Source organism: Aspergillus bombycis, assembly GCF_001792695.1.
Source record: "Aspergillus bombycis strain NRRL26010 chromosome Unknown contig00026, whole genome shotgun sequence".
In the NCBI taxonomy this organism is placed as follows: domain Eukaryota; kingdom Fungi; phylum Ascomycota; class Eurotiomycetes; order Eurotiales; family Aspergillaceae; genus Aspergillus; species Aspergillus bombycis.
In genome coordinates, this window is record NW_019170028.1 from 202,262 (window position 1) to 224,845 (window position 22,584).

The 22,584-nt window shown below is 50.5% G+C and overlaps 7 protein-coding genes across 7 annotated transcripts; 3 read left to right on the forward strand and 4 right to left on the reverse strand.

Annotated features, from left to right (window-relative positions):
• Positions 1-1,581: 1,581 nt before the first annotated feature.
• On the reverse strand, positions 1,582-5,352 carry ABOM_003706 (putative cation chloride cotransporter; the record flags this gene model as incomplete). The annotated part of the gene is made up of 4 exons (XM_022530836.1): positions 1,582-3,948; positions 4,000-4,165; positions 4,214-4,805; positions 4,863-5,352. 4 exons carry the CDS (start codon positions 5,350-5,352, stop codon positions 1,582-1,584), a joined length of 3,615 nt encoding a protein of 1,204 aa, XP_022390833.1.
• A 772-nt stretch (positions 5,353-6,124) lies between these two features.
• On the forward strand, positions 6,125-8,236 carry ABOM_003707 (putative amino acid transporter; the record flags this gene model as incomplete). Its single annotated transcript, XM_022530837.1, has 1 exon — positions 6,125-8,236. One exon carries the CDS (start codon positions 6,125-6,127, stop codon positions 8,234-8,236), a length of 2,112 nt encoding a protein of 703 aa, XP_022390832.1.
• Positions 8,237-9,162: 926 nt separating this feature from the next.
• ABOM_003708 (small nuclear ribonucleoprotein SmB) lies at positions 9,163-11,396 on the reverse strand (the record flags this gene model as incomplete). Its single annotated transcript, XM_022530838.1, has 9 exons — positions 9,163-9,238; positions 9,306-9,464; positions 9,569-9,641; positions 9,835-9,968; positions 10,413-10,491; positions 10,550-10,594; positions 10,656-11,079; positions 11,142-11,264; positions 11,370-11,396. The coding sequence occupies 9 exons, from the start codon at positions 11,394-11,396 to the stop codon at positions 9,163-9,165; spliced, it is 1,140 nt and encodes a 379-aa protein (XP_022390835.1).
• A 411-nt stretch (positions 11,397-11,807) lies between these two features.
• On the forward strand, positions 11,808-12,504 carry ABOM_003709 (60S ribosomal protein uL5; the record flags this gene model as incomplete). Its single annotated transcript, XM_022530839.1, has 3 exons — positions 11,808-11,961; positions 12,075-12,324; positions 12,378-12,504. The coding sequence occupies 3 exons, from the start codon at positions 11,808-11,810 to the stop codon at positions 12,502-12,504; spliced, it is 531 nt and encodes a 176-aa protein (XP_022390834.1).
• Positions 12,505-13,388: 884 nt separating this feature from the next.
• On the reverse strand, positions 13,389-13,839 carry ABOM_003710 (uncharacterized protein; the record flags this gene model as incomplete). The annotated part of the gene is made up of 2 exons (XM_022530840.1): positions 13,389-13,613; positions 13,675-13,839. The coding sequence occupies 2 exons, from the start codon at positions 13,837-13,839 to the stop codon at positions 13,389-13,391; spliced, it is 390 nt and encodes a 129-aa protein (XP_022390769.1).
• A 1,641-nt stretch (positions 13,840-15,480) lies between these two features.
• ABOM_003711 (putative carboxylesterase) lies at positions 15,481-17,309 on the forward strand (the record flags this gene model as incomplete). The annotated part of the gene is made up of 4 exons (XM_022530841.1): positions 15,481-15,811; positions 15,892-15,915; positions 15,972-16,250; positions 16,321-17,309. The coding sequence occupies 4 exons, from the start codon at positions 15,481-15,483 to the stop codon at positions 17,307-17,309; spliced, it is 1,623 nt and encodes a 540-aa protein (XP_022390770.1).
• A 376-nt stretch (positions 17,310-17,685) lies between these two features.
• Positions 17,686-21,330, reverse strand: ABOM_003712 (pyruvate carboxylase; the record flags this gene model as incomplete). Its single annotated transcript, XM_022530842.1, has 3 exons — positions 17,686-17,793; positions 17,858-19,558; positions 19,612-21,330. The coding sequence occupies 3 exons, from the start codon at positions 21,328-21,330 to the stop codon at positions 17,686-17,688; spliced, it is 3,528 nt and encodes a 1,175-aa protein (XP_022390767.1).
• Between the last annotated feature and the right edge of the window lie 1,254 nt (positions 21,331-22,584).

Below are 22,584 nucleotides of genomic sequence, written 5' to 3' on the forward strand. Positions count from 1 at the left end.
TACGATATATGCAGTTACACAGCAATCAAGTAGTATCTCTCCAAAAGATTTCCGGAAAATCAGTTGTGATTCGCTTCTTCCGATTTTCAAGAATCTATTTACATCTATCTCATTGTCGAGACGACAAAAAGGCCTTGTCTTTCTATGACCCACTCTCAGTTTACAAGCGGTAAGGCGCACGAGCCAAGACTGGTGTAGGACAACAATCTCAGAGGCCTGATATCCTAGGGAAGATGCATCAGTTCGCAGGTAGAAGGTTCAAGTCTTCCATTGGGTCTCATCTCTTAGACTCGATATGCTGGAATGGCGGGAAATTGAAGAAAGAAAAAGGGGAGAACTTTATCTTGCTTGAGACTTCGAAGATATATATTCCACGTGTAGTTTTAAGCCAGCCCAATCCTCTGTGCACTAAAGCATGCCGGAGGGGAACTGAACCGACGAAGTGAACTAAACTAAGCCCAATCTCCAAGGTCCTAGACATATCAGATACATCATTCTTCCTTCGTCATATCCTCAACTATCTCCTCCACACCATTGTCCTCAGTAAAAGGCACACTCTAAGCTATGCATTAGTACTCGGGTATAACACGGATTTTCCACTTTGAACAATATATTCACACCACCGTCCCTCCGACAGCATCGACCTCGACAGCACCTCTCATATGGGTCACAGTATCCACTTTGCTCAAAATAATAGCCTCGACGGCAGCGGTCACAGTGTGCCCTATGGCCATACCTGTCAATCGGATAGCATCTTCTCTGCGCGGCCACTGCAGTGAAAAGAGCAGTGCTGGAAAGGAGGACTATAGCGCCGAGTTTCATGGTGCTTGTGTTCCGCACTATTGGTAAACTTTGCTGTGGGCGGACGGGAAGTGATGTGCTTTGATTGTAACGGGGTGCTGGAAGAAGGTATGAGTATTATATTATCAGCACGGTCTGTAAGCTTGATATTTGTGAAACTGGAGATGCACAGGCTATGTTGCACGTCGTTATCACTCAGGGCCATAGTGAGAAGTATACAGGAATGCGGAAGTCCTACAGCATAGTACACGAATCATCTTGAACGACGAATTCGCCATCGACTTGTCTGACCATGTCTCATGTATAATAGACCGAACTCGTGTGTTGATCGTACAAGCGGCCGGAGTGGCATGAGTTCATACTGTATGTGAGAGTTCTTCCTAAGAAAGAACCGAGACTGCATAGCCATTGGGCGTCATCGTAGCGTCCCCTAATTCCGTGACGCCCTGAATCATACGAGAGCTGTGCCTTGTTCAGGCTCGTAGTAATTGAACCGACTTCATATCCACGGTCCAATAAAGCATTCGGATCCTGACTAAACAATTCTTCGGGGATGGCCAAGGGAGTGAGAAGATGGTGAGACTTACAGCGAAAAGGACTGCATGAAATATATACGTGAACATTGTATTCTCTAGAGTCTGTATTGCTACAGTCTCTCACGGTAGCCCTTTGATATTCAAGTGCCATAACAATATAAATTCCATGCTTGTCAATATATACTGGTGTATCATATATCTGTGCAGCTCAAAATACAAGAGATCTATTTCCATCATAGCATCATTACAGGTTCATTGTCACCGTCATACTGTTGCTATGTACGAGCAAACACGGTGGCAACCCCTGCCATAAGACTTCCAGGTCACTCAGATAAGATTCACTCGCCGCCTCACCTTGTGCGGTGCCTTCCATGGGAGACGGCAGTGTTGTAAAGATGACGGCAGTTTCACTGCTATGCTCTGCCATCAACTCATTCAGAATCAGGTGTTGTGCTCGGCTAGGAAGATCATTAAAGGACAAAGGCACAGACGCCCGCCGGGGGTATCCGGACGCAGCGCCAGACCCTACCGACGATGATCGACGCGTATAAATAGATTCACGCCAGTTAGAAGCCCGTGGAGGGGGTGAGCTTGGTGCGAACATGATCGAGGGTCCCGCACCTTCATCGGTGTTGACTTGAGCTTCAGGAATCGGCGACGAACTAAATCGATTGCTGGACGCCGAACGGCTGATAGGTGGTCGGGCTCCACTCGCTCGGCTCTTAGGAGAGGCATCAGGGGCAACTATAGATGGAACGTCGTGTCTCGTAGTATCTGGGGATGCAGGATCCTTGTTGATTGTGTCATCCTCTCTCTCATCGACAAAGGGCTCAAACTCGCTGTCGCTTGAAGAACTGTCGCTTGAGTCGTAATCAACGAAGCTATCTAGTAAGCGATGCGTTTGCATGCCCAAATTCACACCACCAAGCCCTTTTAAGCTGGAAATAGAACGCCGACGCCTGGTTGATTCCATGAGCTTCTTTATCCCACCCGCAAACTGGGCTGGAGCCTTTTGTAAAGTGTCATGACTAGAAGCACCATGCCAACTGGAAACCCTTCCCAACTCGGCTCCAAAGTCGTCTGCGTTGGGTTGGTTGTGGGATCTCCTACGAAACTTTTCAATATCCTGCCACCAGCCTTCATCTTTCAAGGCAGTTTGCACCTTGTCCTGCATATCTCTAACCCCCGGCGACCTGTCACCATTTACAATGATGCGATAACTTTTGACATCGCCACATGCGAGCCAGAAGACCAGAATTTCCGCCTCGATTCTCAGCTTTTCAAGGAGCGCTTGGACCCGCCCTCGCTCATCATCAACATCCGTTTCGTACTCGACGAACACGGCTACCCGTAATTTGTACGTCTTCTTCCAGGAAGGCACGGTGTTCAGAATACACCCCAACTGGAGGATAAGGGTATATGTATCAAAGTTAGTGGTAAGAACATTCTTCTTGCTTTCGCTGTCAGCCCCAAGTTCTGCAGACATTTGAATAGGCCAGAGATCGATGTATTTTTTCTGGTGCCGTCCAGACGTAGGCAGCTCAAGATTTTCGAACCCTTTTGCCACAGCAACATTGATGCGGAGCTTGAAGAGAAGATCTTCTAATATTGTGACGTAGTTTGCGCAGCTCATTTGTGACCGAGGTACATCATCCGCCGCAGACTTAGGAGCCACGTCGTGTCTCTCATTCGAGTCTTTTCTAGGTTGCAATGTCTCAACCAATGACTGGCCATTGCGAAATTGGTCAATGACAACTATATTTGGCCGCATTCCTCCCAGACCAGAGTTTAACACGATGTTACGGATACCCCATTCTGCAGAGGGAGAAACTGCAATATTGACAAAAGCTTTCACTTTTGAATTCTCAACAAACTTGGTCCAGGTGGTTTGCTGGCGGCGAGCTTCGGGCACCGCGGATGAGAAATCATCAGTCACAATAACGTGGCCCAGTACGAATAAAGCGCCTTTCTTCAATGAGTTGCAAAAGGAGACCATCTTATATTGGTCATCGAGATTGGTCACAAACAGCAGAATTTGGGGCCGCCAGAATTTAACATGTTCTTGTCGAAGGCGAAGTAGATATTTGCGCACTTGATGATATATAAGGCTTTGACTCACATCGCCCCACGGCTTGGGAGGGGAAGTATAATGGATCAGCAAAAATAGTAGGATTAAGATACCGACACAGCCTGTGGCATAGACACCATCCACAAAGAACATGGAAGCTCCACAAACCAAAGCTCCTGCTGCAGCGGTCTGCCACTTGAAATAGTGAAAGGACGGCCGAAAATTAGGAGCGGATCCAATCTTTAGAAGAAAACATGCGAGGTTCATCACCAGGAATGTCATGAGATATGTCATTGTGACAAAGGATGCTATCTGATTAATGTCAAAAAGCATCGTCAATTGCGCAACAACAAAGGTTACAATGATTGCGTGGACCGGTTCATCGTTTTCCTTGGTGCCCTTGCTGAAAATCTTCAGGCCAGGGACCAAATCGTCCCGTGCAATTGCTTGTAAAAGCTTCGCAGAGCCGATTACGCCCATCAGTGCCGAGAAGAAAGTTGTCGCGAACTCTCCTAGAAGAATAAGAATTCCCGATGCATTTGTCTGGTTCGTTTTAGTCAAAGTCCGCAACCAAGTTTGAACATCTAAACTTACCACTTGGATGATATCGCTATTCTTGTACAGCGACTCCCTTGTTATAGAGGCTGCCATCGCAACTATTACAAGTGTATAGGTGACAAATGTCAGAGCCAACCCCGAAAGTGTACCCTTTGGGATCGAATGACTGGGGTTCCTCAGATCCCCCGACATGCTGGCACCACTATCACTTCATGAGCCTACGTCCATCATAAACCGATAATAAACTTACGCGAATATACCGCCTGTAGCAGGAAACAATATTCCAAAGAGGTCCTGGAAGTTTTCCTTTCCGTGGATCTGGCTGCCAGCCGCGCCCTTGGTGAGCCTGGGTTTAAGATTCTCCAACAGTGTCTGAAGGCGCACTCCAGTGAATGTCACATGGAGGTTGGGAATACTAAATGGCTTCATAAAGATCGCGGATGCCGGGATGCTGAAGGTCGCAACTAACAGAATGACGAGCAGACCGTTGCTTGCTCTAGAAAAAATGGAACTCCCGGCTAGGCAGATTCCAGTGCAGGTGAGAAGAATGATGGTACCCCAGAGATACTGCCACCAGAAACCTTCTTCAAGAAAATTGGATAAAGTGCCAGACTCTGTTCCAAAGTTTTGCGTGAAACAGTCAACAAGACCAACTGCGTTCATACCGGTATTCAACACATAGCCCAGGTAGAACACTATACCAATGGAACCGCCAAACTCTGGGCCCAGTGATCGAGAAATTAGATAGTAGGCACCCCCTCCTTTAACAGTTCCGTTGGTCGCAATGGCAGAAAGAGACATGGTGGTCACTAAATTGATGGTGTATGAAACAGCGAGCAAGCCTTCAGACCACGGTTAGTCATCATTCCAGGCTACACAGGCAGAGTAATTCAAATTACCTAGCATCCCTAGCAGGCCCGCTTGCCCAAGGATAAATCCGAAGCGAAGGAACATCAGAATGCTTAGGACGTTCAAGGTGGTCGGTACAAAAACTCCCGAGAAAGTTCCGAGTTTTGCAGCACTATCAGCAGCGCGATTCTTTGGGCCATCTCGTTCCTTTTGGTCCACACTAGAGTCTCGTAGTGGCCCTGTAGGAAGGTCAACTGGTAGGTGTACTCTGTTCGAGGTACCTTGCGGTCCATCATTGTCGGGTTTGTCCCACCAACGGGATATGCTACCAAAGAAATTCGAGGGTAACGAGTGGCGCTGACGCTCTGTTGTATGAGAAGAGGAGTTCAATGGCTCGTACGGGCGAAGTGAAAGCGCGTTTCTCCAATTAAGGAACTTGCTGTTCTCCTCGGGAGATGCAATGGGGGAATCGCTTGGAGCCAGTCTAGAGACATCCTCTTGAGCAGTTCGTGTTGAGAAGTTGGGCCTTCTCCGAGACATCGAGTCCGAGGTACGCTCGTCTCGGCTATGCGTCATCGGATACGTCCAACTTCTTATTGCAAGAGGGTATTCAGTGCTTTTTTCATACAATAATGCAAGTGGGGGCAGATTGTCACTACAGTAAACAGTGAAGTATCGTATCGATAAGGACCGACAGAACGCACAAACCCAGGAGAGTTAACCGCGGGAGAGAAAAAACAAACACCCCACTGTAAGAAAAGTGCGCGCTTCAGGAAAGAAAGGAGAAAACACGACACCTCATATAGTACGGAGTACGTAGTACTAGATCTAGGAGGCGTTGGCAGTGGTTGGCACTAGTAAATGCAATGAAAGGCATGGGTCCATGGCTGACGATGATCTCATCTGCCGAGATAGACAAACAGTGCAAACCCCACCGCCGGTCCGGTCCAGTGACTCCCATGGTCATCGACTCTAGGGAAAGCTGAAGCTTCCATCGTCTCTCAATTTGTTTGTGTTGCTGGGTGGCTGGGCGAATAGTGATTTCCAAATATTTTTTTTCTTTCTTTCTTTGCTTTTTTTCTCTCTTCGCTTGTTTATGAAGAGAACACAACATACAGTAGATTGTTTCTACTCTGTCCTGGTCTGCTGTAAACCAGCTCTTTCTTAAGATTATCCTACAAGTACATACGGCTCGCTATAACCCTTCGCGTCTGGCAACGCTAGGTAGAGGGCGTCAATATAGCAAAGCGTTGTTTTCAAACTAAGGAAACTTTAAGCTCTCCTGTGTTGCTCCATAATCCAATATCAAGTCATGGCTTCACCCTCACATGCAGACAATGGGGAAGGTTCCTCATCTCAACCTCGTCAGTCAACACCGCTCTCAACGAGCGCATTGCGCCCTGGCTCTCCCTCAGTGGAAGCTTCATCGAGGCAAATCTCAATTGCGCGGCTAGCATCTCCAGTACCTTCTCCATCTAGCTCATATCCCCATGCAACCAGACAACTGCCGGTACCGATCCAACCAGCGACAAGCACAGATGAGGATATCCGGAAAGTGGATAATTTAGCGTCTCTACCAGGCCCTGGGCAATCCATGATCGCATCTGCCCTTCAAGAAAGCCTCGGTCGCTCACCTCCGAGGCTTGGGACTCCGCCAAGACACACTGCTTCCCCTGCCTTGCAGCAGGCTCAGCCAATCAGGTCCAACTATGGTTCATTTGACAATAAGCCCGGGTGGGAAGGTTCAGAATACTCAGCAGGGCCATATGAAGACCCGGAAGTCGTCAAAAGACACTTGGTACTACCGCACAACACTGTCGAGAGTCGAGATGATGCTGCCTCTGGGGATGCTACAAATGACGAGGAATTCTCCAGCTTGCAGCTTCAAGGAGGTGACATTACAAGGCAGGTTTACAGGTGGGCGGAAGGTGCAGAAGCAGGAAGTCCTTCGAGATTCAATCGGAGCAAGAGCTTCAGCATAAACCGACCCACACCACAAGATGAGACGATGAATATCAACAGCATTCGTATACCAGGAGGATTCCGCAGAGACTATATCCGGAGAACTGTAGCTTCAAATATTCCAGGAAGCCCTGATGGCCCGGGACCACAGCCTCCTCTGCCTCAACACCAGCTCCCAACCAGCAGCTTCTTAGAATTTTTGACTCTTTTCGGCCACTTTGCGGGAGAGGAGCTAGAAGAAGATGATGAAGTGCTGGGGCCTGATGAGTACTTCTCTGACGCCTGGGAAGAGGATGGCAGAGAGCCAGGAGAAAGATCGGCCCTCCTTCGTCCTGAGACTCCTGGAAGAAGAAAACGGAAGCCTCGCGGAGGCACTGGAACCAATACTAGGACTGGAGCAGCTCTACTTCTGCTCAAGTCTTTCGTTGGTACAGGGGTCTTGTTCCTTCCAAGAGCTTTTCTGAATGGCGGTATGCTATTTAGTAGTCTGGTGTTGCTTGGTGTGTCACTTCTCAGCTACTATGCTTTCATACTTCTTGTCAACACCCGACTGAAAATTGATGGCTCGTTTGGTGATATTGGCGGCATCCTTTATGGAAAGCATATGCGACGCATTATCCTTGGATCTATAGTCCTGAGTCAATTGGGATTTGTATCTGCATATATTGTGTTCACTGCTGAGAACTTGCAGGCTTTCGTTCTTGCAGTCAGCAAGTGCAAGTCCTTCATTGACATCAAGTTCATGGTCCTGATACAGCTGGTCATCTTCTTACCTCTTTCATTGATTCGCGATATCAGCAAGCTTGGGTTTACGGCTCTAATTGCAGATGTTTTCATCCTGCTTGGTCTGATCTATCTCTACTACTATGATATCCTAACTATCTCTGCACAAGGCGGCGTTTCGGATATCATATCCTTCAATCCATCTACATGGACGCTTTTCATCGGGACGGCTATTTTCACTTACGAGGGTATTGGTCTCATCATTCCAATCCAGGAGTCGATGAAGCGTCCGCAGCAATTCCCTGGCGTTCTCGCTGGTGTAATGGTTATTATCACTATTATTTTCCTCTCTGCTGGTGCGCTGAGCTATGCCGCGTACGGATCTGCAACGAAAACGGTGGTTATTCTCAACCTTCCTCAAGACGACAAGTTTGTGAATGGTGTCCAATTCCTCTATTCGCTTGCGATTCTGCTGAGCACACCTCTGCAGCTCTTCCCAGCCATCCGAATCATGGAAAATGAGCTCTTCACACGCAGCGGCAAGTATAACCCCAGAATCAAATGGCAGAAGAACTGTTTTCGCTTCTTCCTTGTCATGATTTGTGCGTTCGTTGGGTGGGGTGGAGCAGACGATCTTGACAAATTTGTCTCACTTGTCGGTAGCTTTGCCTGCGTTCCACTTATTTACGTATACCCGGTATTTACCCCCAAATTCCACTTGCTTAATGGTGACAGATAACGCTAACCTAGTCTATTGTAGCCTCTGTTGCATTTGAGAGCCTGTGCGCACTCAAGAAAACAGCAGATCGCTGACATTGCTCTTACCATCTTCGGCGTAATTAGTTGCCTCTATACGACTTCACTTACTCTAGCAAACTGGGTCGGAGGAGGAGCTCCTCCGTCCCCTGGATACTGCGACTCAAAGTCTGGTTAATACATTCTCCAGTCGCTGTGAACGTCTATAACCTTTGGTCGTCTCAAAGTAGGCGTCCTCCTGAACATGAATGATTGATGCTATGTTATAAGACTGGCTCTGTTTGAATAGCAAGACTGAATTTCGGGACACTATCTTGACATTTTGTCCTAGCCTTCCCTTCTTGCCTAACGTCCCAGATGGAATTCTCCGTGATTAAATTGGTGTACACTGTGAATACCCATCCTGCTTGCCATTGCCATGTACCAAATTGTTTCAAGAATACCGCACAGACAAGAATGATACGAAAGAAACAGCATGATTGTTTCCCCTTCAATCCATTTAGATTTCACCTGAAATTGTTATATACAAAACAGTAAAGGCGGCAGAGGCTAAAAGATACCCTGAACCCTCGCCATGCAAGCTGCACTATACCACAGCCCAATGCCATGAAAACATGATAGAAACAAGACCAGAAGCCTCAAGGCCCTTTCGCCAATGCCAGTCCATAAAAATAATCAGGTGAAGGCCGACTACCCAACTAGTCGGCTCAAGCCGCACGCAATCCGTTCTTCTACCCAAAGAAAACCAGTGTTAAATGAGGCCAGCCTCTTGCATCCGATCCGATCTGTATTCCACAAATCGCCATCCATTGGCCACTTGTCTCTTGTGAGGTCTAAATCTACTACTGATTGAAAACGGGCATCCTCTGTTCTCGGCCACACGGCAGGTAAAGACAAGGTTCGGATCATTTATGCGCCGGCCTCGGGGGCCTGCGAGCCCTTCTCAGCGGCTTCAGCAGCGAGCTTAGCTTCACGGCCACCCCAGCTATTGAAATAGGTTAGCTTCTTCCAATCCCTTCCGTCACAGGTTCTAGGTATCGAGGGCAACATACTTCCAGTAGTTGAGGTAGCGGTATCCTTGAGTACATTGGGCGGAGAAGTTAATGGCGTGACAGGCGAAGAGGAGGTAGTTCTTAGGGGAGACGGCGAGGGCGTAGCGCATGAAGGTTCCCGAGTAGACGACAAGGGCGCCGGTCATCTGGCCGGAGATACTGTTTGTTGGGTTAGTTGACTTTCTCTTGTCATAGACTTGCGGCACAAGAGTGAAAAGACTGCGCCGGGAGGAAGAAAGGGATGGAAAGGTGGTCGGGCGTACATTTCAGGGTCCTTCTGGGTATCCATCACGGCAGCAATGGGGATACCGAAGTTGGAGACGGGGCCCCAGAAATCTGGTAAGATAGGTTAAATTAGTCATTGTTCTTCATTTCGGAATGAATCCAGTGACGCCATGATAAGGACCAAGGGCAACCATAGCAGGAGCCCATGGATCGTTTTCCCTTCTCTGTGTAACGGATGCAAGACTTGATCCAGGCCGATCTCGGTCGAGAAGGGAAGCATGACATGGTTTGGGATTGCACTTACGTGTAGAGCAGACATAGTCCAGAACCTTGTTGGAACGGATCTTTGCGTTGATCGCCTTGATTGCAGCGGCCATCTTGACAGGCGATTGGGGTAGGGAAGGGAGCGGAGAGTGATCAGGAACAGGAAGACAGTTGCTGAAGTTGCTCGGCGTCACCGACTGCGGAATGATTGCCGGGCGGAGTTACCCGGACTACGTCACGTGAGCCAATTGCCGGGGTCACCAATATCAGTTCGATTACGGAGCATTGCCCTACGATTGGACGAACAAGAAAATCGTGGAAATGACAGTGTATGATTCGCAGGGGGAATAAGTACTAAGCGTTTAAACCTATGTAGCATTACTTCTGTTGGTCCTCGACTTTTTTTTCTCAGGTCGACCTTTGCTATTACTCGGGCATTCCCTGCATCCGCACACGCCGCAACGCCTTTGCCTGGTAAAACTCGGTGTGCTATGCCTAATCATCGAACAGGTATATGAGTAGGATGCGTATTTCTTATCCCAACACTAGTAGGCCGCCATGTTTCACTTGGGGTCGGAATATTGTAAGCGGTTGTGCCGCTCGACATACAAGCTTCACCGTCCCCCAAATCCTGGCGGAGGGAATCCACGTCCCTGGCCCGGAGGCTGGAACCCTGGAGGAGGTTGGAAACCGGCCGCTGCACAATACCAGTTAGCCTATGACGTATGACGTAAGAAGCCAAGTCAGTCACTTACGAGGTCCACCCTGGGGAGCAAATCCTGGGGGAGGAGCGAAACCAGCTAGTTAAAAAGTCAGTAATCTGTCTCCTTCCAAGCATATCTCAGCGCCAATGAAACTTACGAGGTCCTCCCGGAGGCGCTCCACGGCCAGCGAATCCCGGTGGCGGCGCTCCTGGGAAGCCGCCCGGGGGGAAACCGGGGAAGCCGCCAGGAGGAGGTGGGGGTCCTCCAACACCGGCAGCAGGGCCTCCAAGTCCGACAGGTAGACCACGTCCAGCGGGTTTGCTGATTCCAGGACCGGCGGCGAGAGTTGCAGCGGTAGCAGCTGCGCCTGGGACGCTTGTTCCAAGTCGTGCAGAGGGGTCTGCAGGGGGAGGTCCATCAACAGAGCAAGAGACGACGTGGGTACCGCGCACAATCGTAAGACCGAGGGTTCGCTTCTCTTCCGATTCCACGAGGGGAGCATTAGCCGGTCCAGCAGCTGGCTTGGACTTCCGCTTGACGCGGCGGAATTCTTCTGTATCGGCGAGGACGAGGTTCATGTGCTGAGGTGTCATTGTTAATGAAAGGTTCAACCAAGGCAAGTAATGATCGAGAGTCAATGTACCTTATCAAATGCGAGCATTTGTCCGGTCATCTGTCGGCCATCGTTAAGGGTAACTCTCATCCGATAGTTGATCTGCAGCACATTAGAATTCCGCGGGCGGGTGGTTAAACAAGCGCATTGCCACTTACGAGGTTTTGCTATAAATTTGACTAAGTCAGCCAATACTATTCATGAAGTACTTTAGGAGAAGGTCTGGACCGCAACAAAGATCAATCAAATCAAACTTACCATCTTGCCCTGCTTGTTGGCAGCCATTTTGCCTAAAATATGCGCACGAATGCGGCTTGATATATGAACCAAAGAATATGCGTGAAGCAGTAGAAGAAAACTCCTACGAAACGTTCACTTTGAGCTTGGGCGCCCGTCAAGAAAATGGAGGACTTGCTGGCACGAGCTCACCCGCTCAAACTTCCTGAAGCTCTGCGGGTGTCGTGACTTAGACGCGGCTCTGCGCTTTAGCGCCAGCCGACGGTGCCAAGACGCTAAGGGCTTCTCGCTTCCCACTTGCCCGCACATTCCCTTTTACTCACTTTTCGATCTTCCTTTCGAATCTTCTAATCACACGAGTCGACCATACACGCCAAAGTAGTCGCCATGGTATGTTCCATTTCACCAACTCAACCACTCTAATCGCCTGAGAATTTTTTTTTCTAACGTTTTATCGCCATGCAGTCGGACGGAAAGGACAAGAGCGCGAACCCCATGCGCGAGCTGCGCATCCAGAAGCTCGTGCTTAACATCAGTGTCGGAGAGTCTGGTGACAGACTTACCCGTGCTGCTAAGGTGCTCGAGCAGCTGAGCGGTCAGACTCCTGTCTACAGTAAGGACGCCCTCGATCCGAATATTTTGAGTTGATAGTGGAGGATATGGAAAAACACTACGAAATATTACGGAATGGAATGGCTGATGGGAGAAATTTTCCGTGATCCATAGGCAAGGCCCGCTACACTGTCCGTACCTTCGGTATCCGTCGTAACGAAAAGATCGCCGTCCACGTCACCGTCCGTGGCCCCAAGGCCGAGGAGATCCTTGAGCGTGGTCTCAAGGTCAAGGAGTACGAGCTCCGCAAGAGGAACTTCTCCGAGACCGGCAACTTCGGCTTCGGTATCAACGAGCACATCGATCTTGGTATCAAGTACGACCCTGGCATTGGTATCTACGGCATGGACTTCTACTGCTGCATGTGAGTATAACCAGGAATGGTCAACAAAGGTCAAAAACTCACACGAGAATCAGGACCCGCCCTGGTGAGCGTGTCGCCAAGCGTCGCCGCTGCAAGGCCCGCATCGGTGCTCCTCACCGTATCAACCAGACCGAGACCATCAAGTGGTTCAAGAACCGCTTCGACGGAATTGTCCGGTAAATGTTTCATTTCTGGTCTTTGGGGGAGCCAGGGGGTTGCGTTTATGATGAATCAATAAAAAAAGGCAGGAAATATGCCGTTCTGCTTTGAAATACTTGTTTCTACCACGGCATGAGGATAGGCGTGTTAGGAATCCAAATTCTCAAGTTCAAAAAACGCATCCACTTTTCACAATGAAGGCTTCACGAAGGGTGATGTATCCGCATAACCATTGATGAAAAGATTTGCATGATGCTTGGCCCATCACACTCTGTGTGATACTGGTGGCTATTTGGCCGTTGGAACTCTTTCAGAGTCCAAGAACATGTCCTTTTACCTGTCCCCTGTTGGCAGTGTATTCCTCTGCTCTTAGGCCAACATGATGGTACGGAGATCACCCCCGGCTCCATGCTCACCTGGAGTATGCCGTAATGTATTTTCCATTATAGACTCGCCCTGTAGTCAAGAAAGACAACAACTATGTGGGTCATGATCAAGATCATATCGTAGATTGTGGGCCCATTTCGAAGCGCCGTTAAGAATATGGGATCACTAGTCCCATATTAGATTGCGAGGCCTGCAAGTACAATCTCGGGCTGTGCTTCATACGCACTGGCTACTGGACCTATGGCATGAATACGGTCCAACTCAACCGCCTCAATCTCCACACCCAGTCTTGCAATCAAGACCAAGACGTGCTAAATATAGTCTTACGACTATGGCTCTATGGAACATCTCCCTATATATGTCCACTTTCATTAACACAATATGCTTGTATACGAACGAATACATACAAGATCAAGCGCAACACTCTTCGGCGTACAGTCATATAAGCATTTCAACATAATAAACTCTCATCCAGTATATCATTCTGCCTTCCTTCACAGCATGAAATGAATAATGGCTTATTTAGAACCACGAGTATACCCTTCCCACCACTTCGAGAAGAAACCGCCCTGCTGCGCCTGATCATTGTAACTTGCGCGGCGTGCGGCCGAAGCAGGATCCGTGGAGTTCCGCTTCTGGTTCGTCAGACTTTCAAAGAGGGACGAACCCTGACTAGAACGTCTCCTGTTTGGAGCAGTTGGGGGGCTGTTAGAGCCGGAAGACATGCTAGACGAGACAGATTCCTGGATTGTTTAAGGACAGTCAGCCTATGTGAGAGTTTGATGAAAGCCTGAACGGGCATACCCGTCTATCAGCTGTGGCACTCGCTGCTTCGGCAGCAGAAGGCCGTCGAGCCATGTATGGCTGGGGAGGGCCGCCTGTCACCCAGACGTTGTGGTGCTCATAACGATCGCCCAGGCTGCCGTGCCAGTGGCGGGGCGACTGGGGGTTGTTCTGCTGGTTGTCCATGTTGCTTGATTCAAGGCTTCAGTGACTTCTGATATCAACTATGCAGATATTAGCTGTTGTTCTGGTCAAATACGTGAAGCAAAGTTTGTGTTGATTGATATGCCACCCCAAGAGTCCCAGACGTCATCCTTCCGGTTTGGTGCCGAACAGGGAAAGTCACTGTGTGCCAACAAATGCGAGTATCACGGCACAAGATGGACATTTCATAAGCTCAGCAAACTTACCAGGTCGATAAGATTGATTGATAAATGTATCGAAGATGTCAAACCAATGTAACTGAAGAGGGACGAGCCACCACCGGACACGCGACCGTAATATATGGCTCAATACCGGGGGGAACCCAGAGAGAGAGAGAGGGGTAAGGGAAAGGGCCATTCAAGGAATGGAGCAAAGTCTGGATGAATGATACATCATCCCAGCTGTGTTCCCTATAGTGCCGGCAGGGGGCAAATCCCCCCAGTGACCCAATCACTATTCATGGAGGCCTCGTCACTGCCTGGGGTCTTTGGGAGCTCTAGATGAACCAAAGACGTTGATGATTCATCATTATTGGTGCGGGAGCAGAGGTGCCCAGATCCGCTTAGGTCAAACAGTCAATCAATCTGGGAATGATCAATCAGCGTAGACTGATGTATAATTCAATGGGATCGTTGGACGATCATTGATGGCGGCTTGACGTCAGGTGAGTTGCCAAATGCGGGGATCGCAGCAAATGAAACTTTGGATTCCCAAGGTTGAAGGCCACAGAATACTAGTACTGGACGATGGTCCAATCGTTAGCTATTATGTTTTGTGTGCCAATCACCGTTGAACTGACCTCTCCCATGATTCGCCAAACAACTTGTTATTGCCAGTAATATTCCCTAATGGCGAGCCTTTGGCATCTTCAAGGCTATATGTACCGGGAACAAGTCACTATCAGATTAGGGCTTGGGGGTACGACGGCTGATAAGGTCTGGATCCTCGCTGCGTCTGACTGCAGCTCCGCTCTTCCCAAATAAATCAATTCGGCACATCGACTCTTATGATCTTCTTGTGCGGAATGATCTCGGAATGATGCGACGGATCTAATAGGACTGATACTGTGTTTATTGGTTGACCTTGGCCTTGGGGCCGGCATCGCTGCCTCGGGCATCCCCCGGGGTCCAGATGTAGCGCCGAAGCGGAACGAGATCATCGGACGGACTCTTTTGTAGTTTCTCCCCAAGCCATGCAACCTCCAATCCTTCTCTCTCTCTCTCTCTCTCTCTTCGTTTCTCCTCATCTGTCCTATCTCTTCCTCCCACAGGGCGCCTTTGCCGACCCGATCGGTCCTCAACTATGAGTTGCCTTGGCCTTCTCCAACAGCCCCACCCACTTTATCTACTCGGCTATCAGACCTGTTATCGCCGCCATGATTGGGGTCATTGCGCTGGGAGATTTTCACCAGTTGCGCGGTCTCAGTAGCTATAAAACACGGCAGTAGCGCCTACTCAAGATTGTTTCTTCATGTAAGACTGGTTTACCAGATACCAATTGGTTCCTTAAAAGTTATTACCCGATTTCGGGGTGCGCAAGCCAACGTGTCTGAAAAACAAAACAACCGAGCCACGTATTCCAGCAAGCATCAGCCTGCCTACTCCAAACCAACAAAGACACATCATGGAACCCTTGCGGAATCCTTGCCTGAAATCCCTCGAACATCGTGGGTTTGTACAGGGTGTCACGCTCACAGATAGAACCACCAATTCCCCCTGGTGTCATTACTTCGGAGGTCTCCGCTACGCCTTACCTCCGACTGAACGATGGCGGAAAGCCCAGAAATTACCGCCATCGTATTCCTACGGTAGCAAAGACCACCCCGGGCAATGTGCTGGAGCAACCGGCATCTGCCCCCAGCCTAGCTTCCCGGGTCTTTCCCTTGGGGATGGTTTGAGCGAGGATTGCTTTCAATGCAATGTTTGGGTTCCCGCTGGTGAACCACCCAAGGATGGTATGTCGACTAACCCCCTAGCCTCCTCTTAAGAGAGAAGTAAAAAAAAAAAGCAAAACTAATAGTACTTAATTCTTCAGGTTGGCCAGTACTCGTGTTTATTCGTAAGTTACCTTGGAAGAATGCCTCATCACAAAGGCTAATCAAAACCCTGTAACAGACGGAGGCTTTCTGCAATTCGGAACCCCTAATACTTTCTCCGCCGGCGCCCTCCTAGGCGAGGCAGCATTTAATGCTGTCGTGGTTATGCCAGCATACCGTCTGGGCGTCTTTGGCTTCTTGTACTCCTCTGAGCTGGAGCACGATGCTGCCACAGTCAGTGAACCAGTCGGAAACCAGGGCTTCTGGGACCAACGTCTAGCTCTCGAATGGACGAGAGACAACATAGCCCTCTTCGGAGGCAATCCCTCCCAAATCACCGTATCAGGATACTCAGCTGGTAAGCAACCATCCAACCTCCTCCCAATACACAAAGAACCATGTACCCTGACCCGCTTCCTGGCAACAAGGCGCCTATTCCGTCTTCTACCAACTATCCTACGACATCCACCTACCAGAAGACCAATCAATCATCAAGCAAGCCTGCATCTGGTCCAACAGCCCAGTAGCCCAGCCCAAGGCCCCACCCTCCGCCCAAATCCAATTCAACGAGCTCCTCTCCGCCCTTGACATCCCCCACACGCTCTCCTGGGCCGACAAACTCGCCCAGCTCCGCTCCGTCCCGGGCTCCAAACTCCTCTCCACAGCAACAAGCCTCAAGATCAACCAATTTCGCCCCACAACTGACTCTCTCTTCATCCAACCCACCATCTTCCAATCCCTCGACAATGGCAACTTCGGCCGCCGTGTCGCAGCCCGTAACGTTCGCATCATGCTCGGCGAATGCCGCGACGAAGGTGCCCTCTACGCTACCTGGTACCCACCCCAGAATGACCGCTCGTCGCTCTACAAGCGTCTCCTAGCCGATTACCCGGCTCCCCTCGTAGATACTCTGATGAAACTATATTGCCCAGACGGCAAATTACCCTCGGGATGTCGGGACTGGAACTGCGATACGTTCGGCCGTATTTATGCTGATATGCAGGTGTATAAGATGCAACGAGGACTCGTGCATTCTCTCGTGCTGGGTGGTGCTGCTCATCTCCTGTATCGTTATCGCGTCGAGTACCGGCTTAAGTGTGCTGATGAGACTATTCCGCCGGAATGGGGCGTCACGCATGCTACGGATCAGTATATCTGGTGGTGGGGGAATGGGTCTGTTCTCCAGGCGGACGAGAAGTCAATCATTAAGAATGCGTTTATTGATCCACTGACTAAGTTTGTTCATGGCGAGTCAGATATTGGTTGGGGCACGAAGAGCCACCGGGAGATGAGGAAGCTGAGATCTGATGGATCGGTGGAGATTTGGCAGGATGGTCTCTGGGATGAGGGAATGCGAGTGTGGAAGGCCTTGAGGACAGTTGGTGAACAGGGTAATGGTCCTACTGCTAAGCTTTGAATACTGATAGGTATACATAGAGAGAGAGCGCTAAGGATGTATCCGAATTTAGATCCGCGTGAGACCGCACCCAACTTGAGGTAGCATGTATATACGGAGTATATCACGACTGAGATGCTACAAGACGAATAAGATGAAATCATTAAGTCACTCAATTCAAATACAGTGGCTAAGAGGCCTTTGTTTTTTTTTTGGCCCCTGTTATCGAAAAGGAAAATCCTGAACCCGACCCAGATAAAACAGCAACAAGGGACAAACAACGCTCTAATATGAACATGAAACATCCAAATATTCATTTCATCATGCACTCTGGCGGCATGTTTTGGTATCCCTCTCTTTTTCTTTCTAATTTTTTGTTTTTTAGCTTTTCTTTTGCTTACGCTTTGACGATCTTGCAGACGAGATCCTGGCCGTCCACAGAATCGCCCTCCTTGACCAGCAAGCCGGAGACCTTGCCGCTGTGAGGAGCAGAAATAACCATTTCCTGAATAAGTTGTTAGCAGCTGTAGTTGACCAGTAATAGCAAAAGCGATTCGTAGTAAACTTACCATCTTCATGGCACTCAGGACGGCAAGTGGGTCACCCTTCTTAACCTCCAAACCATCGTGGACACGGATTTCAACAACCACACCGCTCATAGGAGCACCGACCTGGCTGCTGTCACCCACATCGGCCTTAGGACGAGAGGTGTTGTCCACAGAGGCCTTGTTGTCATCGACGGCGACCTGGCGCACTTCACCGTTGACTTCGTAGAAGACCTCACGCTGACCGGTCTGCTCGGAAAGAGGGCCGATGGCCAACAACTTCAGGATGAGCACCTTACCCTTCTCCAGCTCGACGTGGAACTCCTCGCCAATCTCAGGCTTGGCCAGGAAGTACCGTGTAGGCAAAACAGAGAGATCGCCATACTTCTGGACGAACTTCTTGTAGTCCTCGAAGACCTTAGGGTACATGGCGAAGCTGGCCACGTCGTACTCAGTAGCAGCACCGAACTTCTCCCGAATCTGGCTCTTGATCTTAACCAGATCCAAAGGCTCGAGGTAGAGACCTGGACGCTTCTCGAGCTTACGGCGGTCGCGCAGGGCGCGGGAGCGCAGTGGCTCGGGGAATCCACCGAAGGGCTGTCCCATGAGACCTTCGAGGAATTCGAGCACAGAGCCAGGGAAGTCCAATTCACCAGCGCGCTCAACAACATCCTCCGGAGTCAACTTGTTCGAGACCATGAACTGAGCCAAGTCACCGACCACCTTAGATGTGGGAGTGACCTTCACGATGTCGCCGAGTAGATCATTGGCCGCCTCGTAGGCCTTCTTGGTCTCGGCCCACTGCTGACCCAAGCCAAGCTGGCTGGCCTGGAAGAGGAGGTTGGTCAACTGACCACCAGGGATCTCGTGCTCATAGACCTCGGGGTCGGGGCCCGTGAGACCCGCCTCGAAAGGCGAGTAGAGCAAGCGCAGCTGTGCCCAGTAGCTATCGATAGCGCGTACGTGGGCCAGGTTGAGACCGGGGTCCTGCTCAGTGCCCTGAAGGGAGGCCAAAATAGCACCAATGCTAGGCTGGGAGGTCATACCAGACATGCTGTCAGTTGCGGCATCCACAGCATCCGCACCGGCCTGGGCACAGGCAATCATGGAGGCCACACCGGTTCCAGCGGAGTCGTGAGTGTGGACGTGGATGGGGAGGTCAGGGTAGCGCTGACGGATGGAGCCCACCAACAGGCGAGCGGCCTGAGGCTTCAGCACACCAGCCATATCTTTGATACCAAGGATGTGAGGCTTCATGGCAACAATCCTATCCACCAAAGCCATATAGTACTCCAGGTTGTACTTCTTCTGGGGGTTCAGCATGTCACCGCTGTAGCACATGGTGGCCTCGACAACACCCTCGGCAGCGTGAACAGCCTTGATTCCGACCTCGAGCTGATCGACGTCGTTGAGAGCGTCGAAGACACGGAAGATGTCGACACCACACTTTTTGGCCTGCTTACAGAAGTGGTAGATGGCGTTGTCCGGAAGGGAAGAGTAGGCGACACCGTTGGCACCACGGAGCAACATCTGGAAGGGGATGTTAGGAACAGCCTTGCGCATCTTGCGCAGGCGGTCCCAGGGGTCCTCGTAGAGGAAACGCATGGCCACATCGAAAGTGGCACCACCCCAGCATTCCAAACTGTACGCGTTGGAGTAGGCGTGGCTGGTTTCATGGGCGATGTTTAACAAGTCGATGGTACGTACACGGGTGGCCAGCAAAGACTGGTGGGCGTCACGCCAGGTAGTATCCATGATCAAGCAACCCTTGTTGGCACGCACGGCCTTTGCAAAGCAGCCGGACCCTCCCGGTCCAGGATCTGCTTCCAACCCTTGGTGGAGGGGGCGGAGACGTCAAGCGGCTTGCCCTCGGCATCGAACAGCTTCGGCTTGATGATATCACCCTTGAGCTTGGGCTCGCCCATCTGGCCCTTGATGCTACTGCCGTTGACAGCCACATCACCGAGGTATGCGAGCAACTTCTGGGCACGGTTCTGGCTGCCGACGAGAGAGAACAGTTCGGGGGTGTCGTCGATGAACGTGGTCCAGCAGTTTCCGTCGACGAAGGTTGGGTGGCTCAGAAGCGAAGTCAGGAAGGGAATGTTGGTCTTCACACCACGAATACGGAACTCGACCAAAGCACGCACAACCTTACGGCGAGCGATTTCATAAGTCGAACCACGGCAGGTACACTTGACCAGCATGGAGTCGTAGTGAGGGGTGATGATAGCACCAGCAAAACCGTTACCACCGTCCAGACGGACACCGTTACCACCAGCGGAACGATAAACCTCAATCTTACCGGTATCCGGGGAGAATCCCTTGGCGGGGTCTTCCGTGGTAATACGACATTGAATGGCAAATCCACGGGCGGAGATGCGGTCCTGGGTCAAGCCCAGTTGCTCGAGGCTTGCACCAGCAGCAATCTGGATCTGTGCAGCCACGATATCGATACCGGTGATCTCTTCGGTGATAGTGTGCTCGACTTGAATACGAGGGTTGATTTCAATGAAGTAGTGGCGGTTCTGCTGGTCCACCAGGAACTCAGCAGTACCGGCGTTGCGGTAGTTGACGGACTTGGCCAGCTTCACGGCATCCTCCAGGATGCGGTCACGGACATCGGCGGGCAGGTCCTTGGCAGGAGCGACTTCGACAACCTTCTGGTGACGACGCTGCACGGAGCAATCACGCTCAAACAGATGGACGACGTTGCCGTGGCTGTCACCCAAAAGCTGGACTTCAATGTGCTTGGGCTTGTCAAGGAAGCGCTCGACGAAGACGGTGCCATTGCCGAAGGCAGAGCGGGCCTCGGAGGTGGCCCGCTCGAACGAGTCACGCAGCTCGGACTGGTCACGGACCACACGCATACCACGGCCACCACCGCCAAAGGCAGCCTTGATGATGATCGGGAAGCCATAGGTGTCAGTGAACTCCTTGACCTCTTCATAGCGCTCGACCGGACCCTCAGTACCCGGGACGACAGGGACCTGGCTGCGAATGGCCAGCCGACGGGCCGACACCTTGTCACCCAAGCTGTCAATGGTCTCGGGAGTGGGTCCCACAAAGACCATACCGGCGTCCTCGACCTTGCGGGCGAAGTCGGCATTCTCGGACAAGAAACCGTAGCCCGGGTGGATCAGCTGGACACCGTGCTCCAGGGCGATCTTGATGATCTCGTCGCCCGCCAGGTATGCACCGACAGGGGTGTACTGACCGCGGTGGCCAATCATGTAGGCCTCATCGGCCTTTTGACGGTGCATTGACAGTCGATCCTCATGAGAGTAGATAGCAACCGTCTGCAAGGACAGCTCGTGGGCTGTTCTGAAGATACGAATGGGGATCTCACCACGGTTGGCGACGAGGATCTTCTGGAAGTGCATAATGGACGAATTGGCGCGCAACCGATGGTGCACGGTATCGCGGAGGTGTTCATGGTGGTCATCGATGAACTCGGTGTCATCGACCGCCTCCTCAGGCTGACGAAACGGAGCCGCCATGGTGGGAGGTGATGTGAAAGGTGGGAGAGGAGGGTTAGGAGGAGGAGGAGGAGGGGATAGAGGAAGAATGGAGCGGAGAGGGAGAAGAGAGAGACAAGATGTTCTAGAAGGACACCCCAGGGGTTTAAAAGTTAGAGGTGAGACCAATGGGTCCGGGAATCAGAAGTGAGTCACCTCTAGCTAGCGGAGACGAGGAGCAGCTTTCCGCCGGACAGCTCGCGGAGGGGAAGAAAATCTCCCGGTTTCGGAACGGGAATCTGAGGAAGAACGCGGGGGGAGAGAGACTATGAGGGGTAGATCGTTGGAGGGACCCGAAAAGATATCGAGCCGAGACCTCTCTACTTGGAGAATGAGGGGAGAGGGTTGATGAGCGAGGAGAGGAGGGGAGTTGAGTAGGGGTTAGTTGAGAAAAAGGAATGAAGAAAAAGAAGAAAAGGATGCGAGAGAGGCAATGGTCTAATATGCAAAGCGATTGGGAAGCTGATAAAGAAAAGCACGGGAGAGGGGAGAAGGAGGGGCGGGCCTCTGCCTCAGGCCCAGGAGATGTGGGAACAATCCATCCATACTCCGGATACATACGAGACATACCAGACACATACAGTGACAGTGACGGGGACGGTGGCCATACCGATCCGATACTGACTTGACCCTACGCTAACTCTAACCATTTAACTGGCAGCTTCACATGACATCAAAAAGTCTATCCGCCAGTGATTCTTATCAACTCCATCTGTTGCATACCGAAACCCTTCAAGGAGAGTGATCCTATCCTCTTGATCTCACCGGCACACCGGTCACACCTCCCAGGTGCCAAGGGCAAATAGTCCAAGAATACCACTCCAATGCCATGGATGACGTCCCACGGTCCCCACTCTCATAGTCTGCAAATAATTCCCCCTCCCTCCTGGATAGTGTCTTTCACCTGGAACTTCCCCATAATGTTTACCAAGTGATGGGGACCAACCTCTTGTTTCTTTGTTTAGGTAACCACCCGTTGAAATTTATTTTACCATTCTTTAATTTCGTTTTTATTTTTTATTTTTCCCCCTCCGCTCCCAATTCTGTATGCTAATCTCATTTATAACTCTTGGCCCAATACTACTACCTATACAGGTAGATGATTTCCCACATTCTCATTCAGAACTCCTGTTGGTCCAGATCATTGGCCAATGGATGATCCTTCATTTATGCAATGTCATAGTTTTTACCTTCTTTTTTTTTTTTTTTTTTCTTTTTTTTCTCTAGTTTTTTTTC